The sequence below is a fragment of the Agelaius phoeniceus genome, chromosome 19 (assembly GCF_051311805.1).
Source record: "Agelaius phoeniceus isolate bAgePho1 chromosome 19, bAgePho1.hap1, whole genome shotgun sequence".
In the NCBI taxonomy this organism is placed as follows: domain Eukaryota; kingdom Metazoa; phylum Chordata; class Aves; order Passeriformes; family Icteridae; genus Agelaius; species Agelaius phoeniceus.
In genome coordinates, this window is record NC_135283.1 from 9,829,313 (window position 1) to 9,844,229 (window position 14,917).

Below are 14,917 nucleotides of genomic sequence, written 5' to 3' on the forward strand. Positions count from 1 at the left end.
ACATTTAAAAACCTTTATCACAGTTTCACTGTTATATTTTAATAACCTGTCACTGTTAATAATAGGTAAAATTAACAAATTAATACTAACTCCACACACCTCCCCCCTAAAATTTGAGTAGCTTGAGCATTTTAGCCTTAAAGAACCTGAATTGTGTGAGGTATTTCTTAAATCTGCCTGAGAAGGAGATCAAAATACACCTCATTTCCAAGATTATGACCATTATCTCATAACAAAGACAGCATTCTAACATCCAGAGGTACCCTCCAGAGTACATACAGTATCCAAACTAAGCTGTTATGGAGATCAGGGTCCACCAATTCCATGTCATCCAAAGTAATTGGCTTCCCAAGCAACTGCTTGTAGAAAGGCAACGTGAAGCCGCCGTCAATGTAGTGCCCATGGAACACAGCCATCCCCATGATCCTGCCCACAAAGTGGAAATAGGACAAGTGTTCCTGGAACAGAGCAGAGACAAGGCCATTCCACTGAGTGACAGCCCCACTGCCGAGCATGAGACACAACTTCAACACCCAGACAAGAAGAAAACCCCAAGCCCAAACCCTGTGTAGGGGTTTTGGTTTGTTTTCATGCATGAGCATTTCACTTCCAGTCCAGGAGTCTTACAAGTAACAATCAAACCAGATTTCTCCCAAAGGAATCATAAATTGACATCTGACAAAATTAAGAACACATTTGAGAAGTTTGATCGGTGCAAAAAAAAGAAACTATCATATAATTGTACAAATTCAGTGTCCAGCAGTAGCAACTGTAAGAATTTGGCTCCTAAGTGTTGAGCCCTGTGCAGGTGTGTGTTTGAGTTCTGGTCAGAAAACCCTGATTCACAGCACTGGCACCAGCCCTACCGGGTTGACAGCGGAGTCGGGGTTGATTTGCAGCGTGTAAATGTCATCTCGGGAGTACTGGAAGAGCCCATAGTATGGATTCAGCATTTCATGGGACAGCAGGTACAGCCACTCCCTAGAAAAGAAAAGAATTTATTGGTACTCTACAGACAAATGCATTCCTACACTGAGAATCGTTTCAAAACACCCTGATTTTTTTTTAATCTTCCTATTAACATAAATGTGAGTGAAGTTATCTCTGAACATGCTGAGATATGGCTGAAATCAGAATTATTTTTACTAGCTCAGTAACCACACAACACCTGACAGCTTTCCAAGATTTTCCTTCAGGTTACTCATTTCCAAGAGTTTCTGACTGTGATTCTCCTACATCCATTACACACTAATACAAGACATTATGTATTCACTTGAATAGAAAGATGCTGGAATAAAAGCTTTTGATAGAAACCATCTTTAAGGTAATGGATATATTTAATTCAAGTTTTAATTATGTGTTCACAAATCAGTAAATAATGGTCTGACAATTGGACATGTCACCTTTTTGTAAGGGAAAAATAACCTCAGACTATTGACAGACTGAAGTTGCCCACCAACTGCTGGTGGCAACATTTTGCTTCAAACAGCAGTGACAGTTTGCAATAAAGCATATTTTTTGGTTAAAATTGTGCCATAAAGCCAAGTATTTAGTGGCATAAACTTCACTAACCAAAGAAAAATATCTTAATTTCTATAGATACCAAAACCTCTCACATATGACAGATATTTGACATGATGTGTAATCTGCATTTTATTTTCAATAAATTAGGGGGTTTTTGGATGCAGTTTTTCTTTTACAATGCTGCCTAGAGCTATATGTTCTTCTGACATTTAATCTGTTATAGAAATAAAACTAAACAAGAATAATACAAAAGAAGCTGGGCTGGTTGAGGATTCAAAGCCCAGGGAAGGCTGGCAGGGTTGGGTGCAGGGGAAAGACAGAGGAGCCACTGTTTACCTGGCCACACCTCCATAATCAAGGCCCTCCTCCCCACGAAATTTTATCATCAATCGTTTCCACAGGTCTTTTGGCCTCATCTTCATGACTTGCCTGTAGGATTCCTGTAAACACACAACACCTCCTTTTATTAACTGCTGTTTACAGAGCAAAAGCTGCTGCTGTGTATTGGAAGTGAAGGGAGTTTCAGACTCGAGTCCAAAGGGAACACTCTTAAAGGGGACATTATTTTCTGATCTTCATCAGTTTCTCAAATCACAGATTGTTTTCACCAAATGTGATAACACTTGTCAAATAAAATGATGAGAAGAACCACCTCCCATTAAATTTGCAGAGGTGAGCAGTGATCAGAACATTGTCCCTCATTCTCACATTACTGACACAATTATTTTATAAGTTAACTCCTTTTGTTTTCTGTAAGTGCTCCTGGTTTTTGCAGCCTGTAGAGCCAAGGGTGGAGCTTGTACTCTGGGTAAAACACATGTGCCAGCCTCCAAGAAGCACCTTAAGAATGGAATCAGCAATGCCATCCCAGTAAATCTACAGGATTATTCCTCTGTCAGTAAGTGGTCACCAAGGAAACACAGAAAGCAAGTTGAAAGGCAGAACAAATGCAAAGGAATTCGAGAAAAAAGAAAAGTCTGGTTCTTATTTATGTCTAGTATCAGCCCAAGCTCTGCATCTACAGGACAGAGGAGGCAGGTGGGTGTGTGGGGACCCAACACACTGGACTGAACAAGAACATCATAATTCTGTAGCCTTCCCTCCCTTCTTCTTTCAGTTGCTCACAAAGTGATCTGACTCTCCAAAGGGAAGACCAACACAAATCTTTCTTGGCTGGGAAAAACTGTGACAACACAGTGGGAAGATCAAGTTTGTGGGTGGGGTAAAAATGCAACAGGGATGGGTGGGATGGGTGAAAATCCTCAAAAGGACAAACTGTTCTCCAGAAAAGGCCAATGAATTATAAATGTGTTTAGTCAAGTCAACAGAATGATTCTGCTGAATCACATCCCAAAACAGAATGCAGAGACCCCACTGTGGCCATCTCTGGCCATTCAGAAGCCCAGACAGCTGTAAAACTGGTCTGATTCTGGAGAGAGAATTCAGATTGATGATAAGAAATCCAAACTCTGAAGAGGAATCCTATTCAGTAGTAGTTTTACTTAAATTACACTGTATCAAAGATCACAAATAATAGGAGTTGAATTTTTAACATCCCCTCTAAAACACTCATCAGCTTCTGAAATACACAGAAGGAGGGAAACAGGATTGTAAGACACATGAAGTGCTCAGACTCCTCCCCCAATCCCTGAAACAGGCTGAACATCTCCAGCCATAGAGAAAGTTTGCCTTGATTTACGTAGAGACCTCTATGTCAATACATGGCAGTGCTGGCATCCCCCTGGAATGGCTCCTCTTCACCACGGGAAAATCCCAGTCTGCACTGCAGCCTCTGAGGTTCCAGCTAAGTGAACAACTCCTCTACCCAGCTATAAACAACCTCCCTGTTAAGAAACGGGGCAAAATCTCGAGTTACCTCAAAAATCTCCTCCCTGGAGACCTCGATCCGACAGTGGCCAGCCTGGGGCTGCTGCTGGGACAGCTCCTGCCGCAGGATCTTGAGCTTCTGCACCAGGTCGCGCTTGTAGCGCGGCACCGTCAGGCACTCGGCCTCGTCCGGGAGCTGGCACAGGGACACCACCTGCTGCTGCTGCTGCTGCTGCTGGTCCTTCAGCTGGTTCTGCCGGCTGCAAGCACACACAGCTGCCTCAGACACCCTTCATCCAGCCCCTGCTCTCCCCTGAAACCTTCAGGCATTGTACCTGAACTGCTTTCAATGTATTGTGATTATTACTGTGATTACGCTGAAAACATCTGGGGCCCGTAAAGAATAAATTCAGAGTGATTTTATCCTGACTAAAGACATATGGGTCTGTCTTGGCAACTATCAGGTGTTTTTAGGGCTTGTTATTTCTATTAGTGCTACTCTACAAAGCATGCAAAAGGTTCCAGCACATACAATAAGGTATTATCCATACAATTTTACTGCTGAGCTGCTGACACTGAATTTCTCAGAGACCGTTTCCATATTTCCTTTGCGTGTTTTCCCTTCCTCCATTTTAAAATTCAGGGATCTGCCAAACACTCTGCCTCTAATCTCCAGTCAATACCATAGTCTGTTTTCAATGGCTTGTCTGGAAAAGAGTAAGCTTACAAAAAGATGTTTGTGCTGGCAGCTTGGCAGGGACCTTGTCCCTTGTACCTGGCCTAGTCTGGACCACAGGAATGTGGGAGTTCACATGGAACTAATTGGCACAGATAAACAAGTATTTTTACTAGCAATTCTAAGAGATTTGGTAAATCTGACTTCTTACTAGGAAAAGTAAATGGATCATGTTGCAGAGATGTTCTCTCTGTGTCGTTTCTTGTACACAGTGAGTGGATATTTTTATAGCTTTTTAGTATGGCATTCCCAAGCAACACAGGATAAAAACTGTATTTTTAAAGTCTAAGAATATCATCTCTCTATGGAGCACATGAGAATACCCTACATTTACTGGATAAATAAGAAACATCACAATTTAGAATGTTTTCCAGTGGAAGGCTAGTTCTTTTTTTTTAAATATCAAAGATCAAACAAAAAATAGATGGAACCAAACACTGTTTTAATGTATTTTATAATTTCATTTCAGAAATTAAATTTAAAATTTCTAAATCATAATAAATTTATTTTAATGTATTTTCTAATTTCAATGAAATTTACATTTCAATGTCTGTTTTGAGACGAGGCCTAGTAGAAAACTCTCCTGGCCAACCAAAATTCACCTTCTGACTTTTCCACAGGGACACCCAGAAAAATACAAATCATTGTAATAATTTAGACACGCACTGGCTCTGGTTCTGTGGCTCTATGTCATTTGTGCCATGTGCATGGTAACTTTCACTTGTGATTAGTTTTAAATATGAATCTCATTTAAATTGCATTTACTTCATACAGTATTAAAGCTAAATCCTTATTCTATCATCAGGAATTTCTAATTCCATAAGGAGGACTAAGTGAAAACATTCCTTGTATAGGACTACCAGAGAAGGCCATATTTATAAACTAAAGTGAGCACCCCTCCATTCCACATTTAAGGGTAAAAAGTCACAGTTCCCCAAAGCACAAAGCTAGACAGGGTCATTCTTAAAGGAAATGTAATCTCTGAAAAGAGAAGGATTTTAGCATCAAATGAAATAAATACTTTTCTCCACCCAGTGCTTCCCAAAATAAGGAAGTGCTAAGAGGAGAAAAGTAAAATGCCATTTTCCAGATTTGACTAAAAATGATCAGTGCAGTATTAGCTAAACAACCTGCAGTGCTTGAGGTCACTAAATCTCATTTCTCAGTTTGTTTTCACAGCTGAGTGACCATGCTTGATTCCATACAGTGCCTTAAGGATACAACTAAATACTCTTCAGGTGCCATAACTTATCAAAATTATCACAAGCTCTTGGTCAATGTCTTAGAACAGAACTGAGTACCAAGGCTGATTATTTTCATAACTTACAATGTCATAACTGGAAGAGCAAATGATTTTACTCAGCTCAACAGAAAAAGTATCACTGAGAGTAAACTTTTTCTCATGCCTTTGAACCTACAACTCTATCACACCCATCCCACACGAAGTCTAAACTTATTCCTTTGATAATTTACAAAATGACAGCCTAAGGCAAAATACTTTTTTGTTTGTTTTTTGAAGAACAAATTAGGAGGTGGGCCCAAGGTAGGGGAAACTTTCACACATCCTGTTTGGTGTAATAAAAGAATAAACACCAAAAATGATTTATCAGGCAGCAGACTTTGTGATGACACTGCTGGGTGAGTTTCTGAAATCCTTTCCTAATGAAAGACAGATGGACAAATGAAGAACTTCAGCACACTGTAGGAGAACTCTAAGTTCAAATAAATGCTAAATGGTTCTGTGATTCTGGAAATTAAAAGTCAAATTGGATTTTCCTGCTAACAAAGATAGCTCTGTTATCTGTCCTCCACCGTCCATGTGGGGCTACTGTGCCCCTCCTGCCGTTTCAAAATAACCCACCTGAGGAGGCCACTTTGTCAAATACACACAGCTCACTGAGCTTCCTACAGCTTCAGAACTGCACTGCTGTAGCTAAGAGGGTCTGAAGTTTTTCTTGAAGTAAAATAACTGAATCTGAATCGATTTTAGGAACTTTTCTGTGTTTCAAACACGAATATGCTCCTTCACTGCTGATTTTTTTCAAGATCATTTTGTTTTCAAACCACCAATTTCAATTCAGCTAAAATGAGTAGTGATTTATTTTAAACTAAAAAAAAAAAAAAGGCACCCAAAGTGTCGGGATGATGGCAGCTTACTAAAGTCCTGTAACTACACATATAAAAACAATGATTTCTCTAAACAAAACACATATTTTCTGTATTTAGGCTCCTCTCCCTCTTGGGGTGTGAGGTTCAATGTATATTGGGTAGAGGCTAGACAGCTTTTGTGTAATGCATGAAAGACATGCTGTCTCCTGGATATGACTTTCCATTCCTCAGCTTTGTCTTTTCCTGCTCGTTCCCATTATTCTTTCCTTCAGCTTTTCTTCCCAATGATTCACTTCCTTTCAGGACTATTCCTCCTACTGACTCCTCACCCAGGGCTGCCTGGCTTTCCATCCAACCAACTCCTCATTGTTTCTTCCACTTAACACCTACTCAGTACTTTACAGGTGTTTCCCAAGAGTATTAAAAGGTTTTAGCAGGAGAAACAATAGAATCAAACTCACAAGTACCTTGTACAAGCCGTCTGAGAGAAAAAAAATGTGAGAAAAAAGAAATATTTGTTTGCTTTTTGGTTTCCATTTTTAGTAGAAAATCCCCAGTGTGTAAGGAGTGCCTAGGGAATAAAAGACGAGCCAGAATTCTTTAAAGTTCCGCCTTCTCTTTTTAAAACTGTGAGATGAAATTATGATATCAAAACACGAAGGCAGAACAAATGCGGTTTCTGTTTTATCCTTTTTGTAAAACAACCGAGTTGAATTATTGGGGCCTTATTTTGAGAACATATCAACTAGTCCTACTCTAAAACTGAAGGCAGGAGCTGAGTTATTTCTCCTTTACTCCAGGAGCATAGCTGGGCACTTGTGCACCCCTTCCTAACTCATCAGTATTTGACATCACTGGCTCACACACAACTTATTTTAAAACAAGTTCTTCATAACTGAAAATAGAATGAAGTATAAAGAAAACAAAGTGCCTCTCTTGCTGTTAGGAGAAAAAAAAAATCTATGGGCCAATCTTTCCCATCAGACAGCACTTGCTTCCCTCCCCCTGTGCATCACAACAGCCACATTCCTGCCTAAATGCTCCTGCAGGCTTTTTTCAAGCTCATCTTTGCCGTGAAACAGGGTAAATTGGTGATGTGGCAAAGAACCACTCCTCAAAGGCTCCCGGCACGGCAGAGCACACCCGACCCAAAGCAGGCTCCAGACTCACTTGAGGACCAAGTGCAGGTTTGCAGAGAGCCGCGGGTCCGTGAACTGCGTCGTTCTGTTGTTATGGTCAACAAAATAAACCCTGCCCGTTGCTGTATTTCGGATCTCCCATCCAGGAGGCAGTGGACCAAGCTCTTCACAATTGATGTTGCTAAGATCCCTGTGAAAACAAATATAAAATGAAAAATACCTCAGCAATTGGCCTCCGAGCCAAACAAGCGTAAATGTAACAGAACAATTCCATGAAGTCTGAGAAAATGTATTGTCTCAGAAACCTGATCTGTTCAGCTGGAATCTCTGCTCCCAAGGTACAAGCCCACCACAGCAAAAACACACACCCCAGAACACATGCCGTGGGGAAAAAAGTTCTTATCAAATGGCCCTCATTTCACAAACTAACTTCAGCTGTTACATTAATAGAGGCTTCAAACAAAAATAAAGACCATTGCCATATTTGTCAAAATGGAATTGCAGTTCTGCACCAATTCTGACAGAAAACATTTTTTTAAAACAACATTAGTCACGTAAGAAGCTGTGAATCACACTTTAGAAACTCATACAAAACAAAACTATGTTTCTGAAGAGTTAGACTTTCCATGAAGAATTACACATGGGATGTGCATGGCACTGGCTGTTTTGCCCCAGAACCCCAGGAGCCTGTGGGAAGCAAACAGCTCTCTAACAAACGATTTCAAATCAAGCAGATGAACAATGACTCAGCTCTGCCCTGAGACACGCAGAGGTGGCTCAATAGGTTTTGAGAAAAATTCTGCTGAAATTAGGAAGATGTAAACTTGAAAACAAATGCTGGTCTCCAAAAATACACACTGGTTATTCATGGATGCAATTCACACCTCAGACCCCTCACACTGTCCAGTGCAGCTCTTCCCAAAGGTGTTCAGCTCTCCCAAAATCATGGGAGCTGAGGGAGGGAAGAGCCAAGGGACAGAATGCCTTAAAAGGTGCAGTCTGCAGGGATTCCACAGACTCCAGGAGCCGCTAATGGAAACATGAGGCTCTGGGGTGGAACTGCTGCTGCTGTTCCCCATGAACACAACACTGCTGCTGGACTGCATGACTGTGGCTATTAGCCTCAAAAACACAATATTCCTTAGAAATGACATAAATTCTATCCTCATGCAAACAATTCTTGTTCTCAGAGACACTCCTGCTGTTTGTGCTGCCACACCTCAGGGCAGTGCTGACTTAGACTGCACGCAGAACTATCACACCCCAAACTTAAGGATTAGATCTTCATACTGTTTTTTTTTAGAGCCTGGTTTTGCATAATATACAAGTCACAAGTCCTACACAACTGCAGCCTCAGCTCTGCAGGCAGTGCATCAAAGCAAGGTACAAACTTCCAACAGAAAAACAGTAACAAAATTCAATTTCAAATCTGCCAATTTCAAACCACACAAATCTCACACCACCATTCCTGGACTTTAGGAGGCAAGTGTTTACAAGAGGATTTATTATCATTTACAACAGGATTTATTAGTTATTTAAAGGACAATCAGAAGCTACTAATAATTTCCACTATCATCCTTTCCTTTCAAACACATCAGAATAATCACATGTACTTTCATGAACAGTGTCTACATGTGTATTGTGTAAATAAGGACATGGAATTTAAAATACTTAGGATTTGGTTTTTTCCAAGTGTTAAGATAATTGCAACAGGAAAAGCAGTTTGACTGTTTCAATCCAGCCCAGTTTTCACTGAAGTATCTTGATGGAACTTCTTTTGGAAGTGTTCAGATTCTACTGTTTTTTTCATTATATTGCAGAGTACTAAAATCTGGACTTGGCTCTAATTCATATGCAAAATCTAGAATCAGTGAACTGTTCCTGTTTCCAAAACACTACTGTAATTTATTTCTTAGTTTTCCATTTTTTCATTACAATACCAACTTGAAGAACTGGGGAAGACAGACTAATTGATTTTGATGAACGACATGTTAAAATAATGTATTAAGGACCAAGAATCAGAAATATTAGCCAGGGGCCAAGAATCAGAAATATGAGCCAGAGAAAACTTTGAGGAGAGCACTGCCTAAATGATTTTGATTTGAAATATTAAGGGTACTTCCATCATTTCTTACCTAGGTACTCTTGGATCGTGCCACGTGCTGACACCAGTTTGAGTATGCAGAAAATAGACCTGACCTTGCTGAGTTGTCCTTTGCTCTGTGAAATCAAGACAAATTAATAAATATAAGAACAAAAAACGCAGCACGAAGACTCACAAAGACCGATTTCCTTCAACTAAGGAATGAAAATATCTTCCACATGAGAAGACACAACCTCATTTTCCCCGTTTCTTGAGAGCCCCACGAGTGACCCCCTGGATTTCCATACCATATCCCTCGGGCAGGTCGGGAGGGGTGTGCAGGTGAGTCCTGCTCATGTAGTTCCTGTGCCTCTGCGAGCGCACCCTCCTCTCGGCCAGCCGCGGATCCGCCGCCTGCCCGCAGGACGCGCCGTTGGTGCCGCCGATGGGGGTGTTCTCATCCACCAGGCAGCTCAGGGGCCTGCCCGGGCTCGAGTACTCCGATGCTGGCCTGGGGACAGCGGGACAACCTCAGTGTGGTGGCCATGAGGGTCACACAGCACACCTGTGGGGGAGCAGCTGCACCCTGGGCTCAGGGGACACCTCAGTGACCTGTCCTGCAGGACACCTCAGCTGGAGCAGGTCTGTGTTCACCAGAGGAACCAGGTCTGTGCTCACCAGGCTCAAGTACTCGGATGCTGGCCTGGGGACAGTGGGACAACCTCAGTGTGGTGGCCATGAGGGTCACACAGCACACCTATGGGGGAGCAGCTGCACCCCGGGCTCTGGGGACACCTCAGTGACCTGCCCTGCAGGACACCTCAACTGGAGCAGGTCTGTGCTCACCAGGCTCAAGTACTCCGATGCTGGCCTGGGGACAGTGGGACAACCTCAGTGTGGTGGCCATGAGGGTCACACCTGGGGCAGCTGCACCCCGGGCTCTGGGGACACCTCAGCAGCCGGCCCAGCAGTGTTGTATTGCACTAATAGTTTGTTTAGCTGTTGTTTTGCACTGGGTGATTTGAAATTTGTACTGAGTATGTTATGTCACGGAGATTGCTATTTCCCTTCTCCCATCACATGGTCTTTCCCTCATGCACCCCTCTGCTATACTCCCTGGTGGTTTGGCCCCAGGTTCTCCCTCCCCTGGCCCCTCCCCAGTGGTATCCCATTGGCTGCAGTCCTCTTTCCCCGCCCCCTTTCCTCGGGTATAAAGGTCCCCTGCCAGGAGGCACCGCCCCCATTTCCACTTGGGAGTCTGAGGTGTCCCTTCCCAAGCCAATAAACAGGACACTCATTCCATGTGGAGAAGAGCTTTTCTCATCTTTTGCTTTGTCCGTGTAAGACCGTGTGGGCCGGGGTCCATGGACAGCTGGAGTGGACTCAAACAGCAGCCCAAGACACGGATCTTACACAGCAGGACACCTCCACTGGAGCAGGAAGCTCCTGGTCCGTGCCCACCAGAGGAACCAGGAACCTCCTCACCTCCTGTTGCCACATTTCTCTTCACAGAGAAAAGCAAGGCACAATTCTTCTCAAGAATATTTCTGGGTTTCACGTTCTCTAACCTCAGAGACAGAAAAACCAATTCTTATCTCATTTACTGCTCCTGTGTTGTTCACAAGTGGAATGCATCATGGAAGATTGTTTACCTGAAGGGAATTGATAATTGGATTCTGGTGTGAGTGTTTTGATTCATTGGCCAATTGAATCCTGGTGTGTGTGTGGGGACTGTGGGCTGACAGTCACAAGATTCTGTGCAGTTTGAGTAGAGTTGAGTGCTTGGCAGGCTCAGTTTAGATGTAATGTAATATAGTATAGAATAATATAGTGTAATAAAGTAATTAATTAGCCTTCTGATAAAATGGAGTCCTCCTCATCATTTCTCCCTGCCACAGGGGTTGTCTTGTTCCAATAACCTCCAAACTTTCTCACCTTGCCTTTGTGTGGCTGAGGAAGTGAGCAGGCCCTGTTATTCCTTCTAACTTTTAAGGAACGTTATTAGGCCAGGATGGTGAAAAAGGGCTAAGCAAGAATAAAAGTAGTTGCTCACAAGAGCAACATTGACCAGCGTGATTTTGTATCTCAATGCCACTTTCAGAAGGATTTTAAAGGGGTTAAAGGGAGCTTTACAAGGTCACAAGAAATCCCCAACACAAATTATACATTTTGCATTTGGTTTTCTACTGTGTCTAGAGCTTAGAATGGGTATTTCAATATACCAGAATATACAATATACCAGAAATAGGAAAACAAAAAGCTGTTCAGTCCTTTCAATCCAAAACTGCAAACATGTATCAGAGCTGACAGTGTTAACAGTCCAGATTATTTAAAATCAAATATAACCATGCAGGGATCAGAATGATATTGAGAATGGAAGAGAACATCTGCAGGCACAGACAATCTGCAGAGGATTCTGATAAAAATGCAGTGACACTGCCTGAAACACAGGCAACAGCAAAAGTGTCTTGAGGAACAGTTTCACAACACACATTCACAGTGATCAGAAAAAGTGATCACAATGATTTCCAAACACACTCTGCAGCCATCAGCTGTAACTGTGCTGGGTTACATGGTCACAGAGCAGGGTCTGACAGCTATTCATGGTCTCACTTCTTCACCCCTTAAGATGTCTGCAAAAAATAATGTCTGTATTTATAGAGCTCTACCACAGCATCTCTACAAGAAAACAAAGATGTTACAACCAGGGCAGGGAAAAAAGGAGTCAGAATGATCTTCTGAGTTAAATATTAGGCAGACTGAAGGAGAAGGATGCTGAAGAAGGAAAGCATTCAGCTTGTGCAGAGTGACTGAGCAGAGGAATGAGCAACCCAATCCCCCTGTGAGAGCCCCTTGGAAGTGCTCAATAACCCAACTCCATGCTCCCCCCAGTGCCCCAGGGAACTCCTCACCGTGTGGGTCGCTCCCACTGAGTTGTCCGTGTGATGTGGTTTAAATACTGGATCCTTCCAGAAGCTGTCCTGCGCTCCTCCCACCTGCAGGGCACACATAAGGCACAGGGTGGCATTTCCAGGAAACCAGGGCACAAAACATTCCCAACAGAAATGCCCAGCTCAGGAGACTCACACTACTATGAATCACATGAGCTGAGTGAGGAGACAGGAAACAACTCAAAGTTCAACTCTGAAATGGTTTAACATATTCTTCCCTTGGAACCAGGCACATCATTAACAGTATCACACCTTCATATTCAATAATGACTTGAATGCTAATTAAATCCAAATAGCCATATAAAGGAACTTCTTGGAAACATGTTTAATAATGCATTTAACTTCTTCTGACCACTGACTCTAGCAAATGCTTTCATAGCATCTTCACGCACTGCTTGCTTTCATTAAAAAGTCAGCTTCAAATAATGTGACTTTTGAATTATCATTAAATTTGCACACTGAAATACACGAGGCTGTACAGCAAACTTTGCAGTTAACACAACTAAGTGAGCAATATTTATGTAAGGAACATTCTGAAGTAAAAATTTAGAAGCAGTTTCAAAAATGTTTTTGACTTATCTTGACTCCAAATTAACAAAAGAATGCTGTTACAGACTAGGATGATGATTTGCATTTCAAAATTCATCCTCTGAAAACTCATTTTCTCCTGTCTTTACCTGCCAAGAATCACATTCAGAAAGTCTGTGTTTGCTCTGAAGAAGTTGCTGACAGCACCAGAACCTAAACCAGAGTATTTTCCTGTGTTTGCAAAACTGTTCTAGGTGATAATGATGTCATTAACTCTCACAGGGACAAACAAGAATCCTATATCCTACTTTTGGAAGGTAAATACAGCAAGAACTTGGGCTGCATTACCTTTTCCAGTCACGTTTTCTTCCCTAAGAGGTGCATGAAGAAGAAGTGATCCATGTTTATCACCGTGGATCTACACCTCTGCATAGTGCTGCAGAAGGGCAGCCAGGCAGTGTGGTCACTTCCTTGCTACAAAACTACTGCATGCATAAGGCACTTTGCTGGCTGTGATTTAATCTGAAATATGTGTTTTCTTGGACAAGCTCTTTTTCAAAGCATTTCTTTACATATGTCACCTCCCTTTTTCCAAGTGGAGATAAGACAACAGCCAAACTATCAACTGCTCTGTGCACCCCAGCTGGCTCAGCTCCTGTTCTGAATGCAGAACTGCAGAACTCTGAGTGCAAGATTTAAAACAATTTATTTGCACACTGAATTCTCCTATCACAGAAGCCTGTTGTATGAGCTGGATTTGTGTTTCCATCCCAGAGATGTCAGCTTACCCATCTGGTAAATCGTTATCGAATAACCGACTGCAATCCACAACTTGTCCTCCTGTGCCTATTCGGTCTCTGGACTGAAGACTGACTGTTAGGATAACAAAAGAATTATTAAAAATGTGGCATCTGAATGCAAATTGTAGTTACATTTGAAAGAGAATTGGTACAACTTGGAGGATTAAGCTGAGACAGGTTTGGGATATTTTTCCCTTCTCACAAGTCAAAGATGTTTGCAAAGGAACTCTGTTTTCATACATGGAATTCTCTACATCTTACTTCTAAAAAAAGTTAGCTGAAGGAATATGAGTGCATGTTAAGGCAGGAAAGGAAGTGAGCTGTGAAACTGCAATTAGTTTTGTGTGTTGAGATGGACTGTGACACTCAACTGGTGGCACTGGGGTGCCACCTCACACACGGCTGGGATGGGGCAACAGCAGAACACTGAACAGGAAGAGCTAAAATAAGGAATTCCTCCCTGGTTTTGACTCCTTCTCACGTATTTTGTGCACCCATGGGTTTGAACACACACACACAGATACACAAACACAAAACCAGGCACAATGTAACTGCTAGAAGCACTTTCAGATTTGGTTTATTGGCTACTTTCTAACACCAGCAGTAAGAAGTCAAGTGCAACTCACACGAGGCAGCCTGAAAAGCCCTTGCTTGCCCTCACCAAAACTGCTTCACTTTTAATTTTTTTTTTACATGATTCACTGTAATGGGTATTTATGCCTGAAGCTTTTGTACTGCAATTATGAAAACAAAGGTTTTTTTAGGCTGCTTTTGTTCCCAATATCACAGTTTGAAAGTGTCCAATCTGATAATTTATGACACTTGTGTTCCTGTGGGGTTGGGGTGGTTTTTTGATGTTTTGTTATGCCTTTAACAATAAAACAATTGCTTAAAAAGCTAAATACGTGCTGTGGCCCACATTTCTTGAGGTGGCATTAACATACCTCTGGACAACTGTCTTCAAGTCCTATTTATATGCAGTGAAATGATCTTAACCTGGATGCAACCAAACTTTTGTAGAGATCAGAAAGTTTAAAAAGCTGGAGCAGAACTGGCAGATTTTGCCTGAGTCCCCAAATTTTCACCAACATGTTTTGAAGCTTAGGACTCAACAGACCAACCCAGGGAGCCCTGGAGTACCTGCTGCATTCCTAATCCACAACTCTAACATTACAAAACAACTTTAAAGGGAAAGACACCTTTAAATTCAACCAAACCAG

The 14,917-nt window shown here is 42.0% G+C and overlaps 1 protein-coding gene across 2 annotated transcripts in view; it reads right to left on the reverse strand.

Moving 5' to 3' along the window:
- SMURF2 (SMAD specific E3 ubiquitin protein ligase 2) overlaps positions 1-14,917 on the reverse strand; it is a 61,325-nt gene that overhangs the window by 7,298 nt on the left and 39,110 nt on the right. For both annotated transcript variants that reach the window (XM_077188444.1, XM_054644909.2), the window contains 9 exons: positions 13,686-13,770; positions 12,331-12,414; positions 9,727-9,929; positions 9,471-9,555; positions 7,367-7,525; positions 3,401-3,611; positions 1,861-1,964; positions 867-981; positions 280-458 (listed from right to left, as the gene is read on the reverse strand). In XM_077188444.1, coding sequence (XP_077044559.1) covers positions 280-458; positions 867-981; positions 1,861-1,964; positions 3,401-3,611; positions 7,367-7,525; positions 9,471-9,555; positions 9,727-9,929; positions 12,331-12,414; positions 13,686-13,770 — 1,225 coding nt within the window. The remainder of the gene's footprint in view (positions 1-279; positions 459-866; positions 982-1,860; positions 1,965-3,400; positions 3,612-7,366; positions 7,526-9,470; positions 9,556-9,726; positions 9,930-12,330; positions 12,415-13,685; positions 13,771-14,917) is intronic.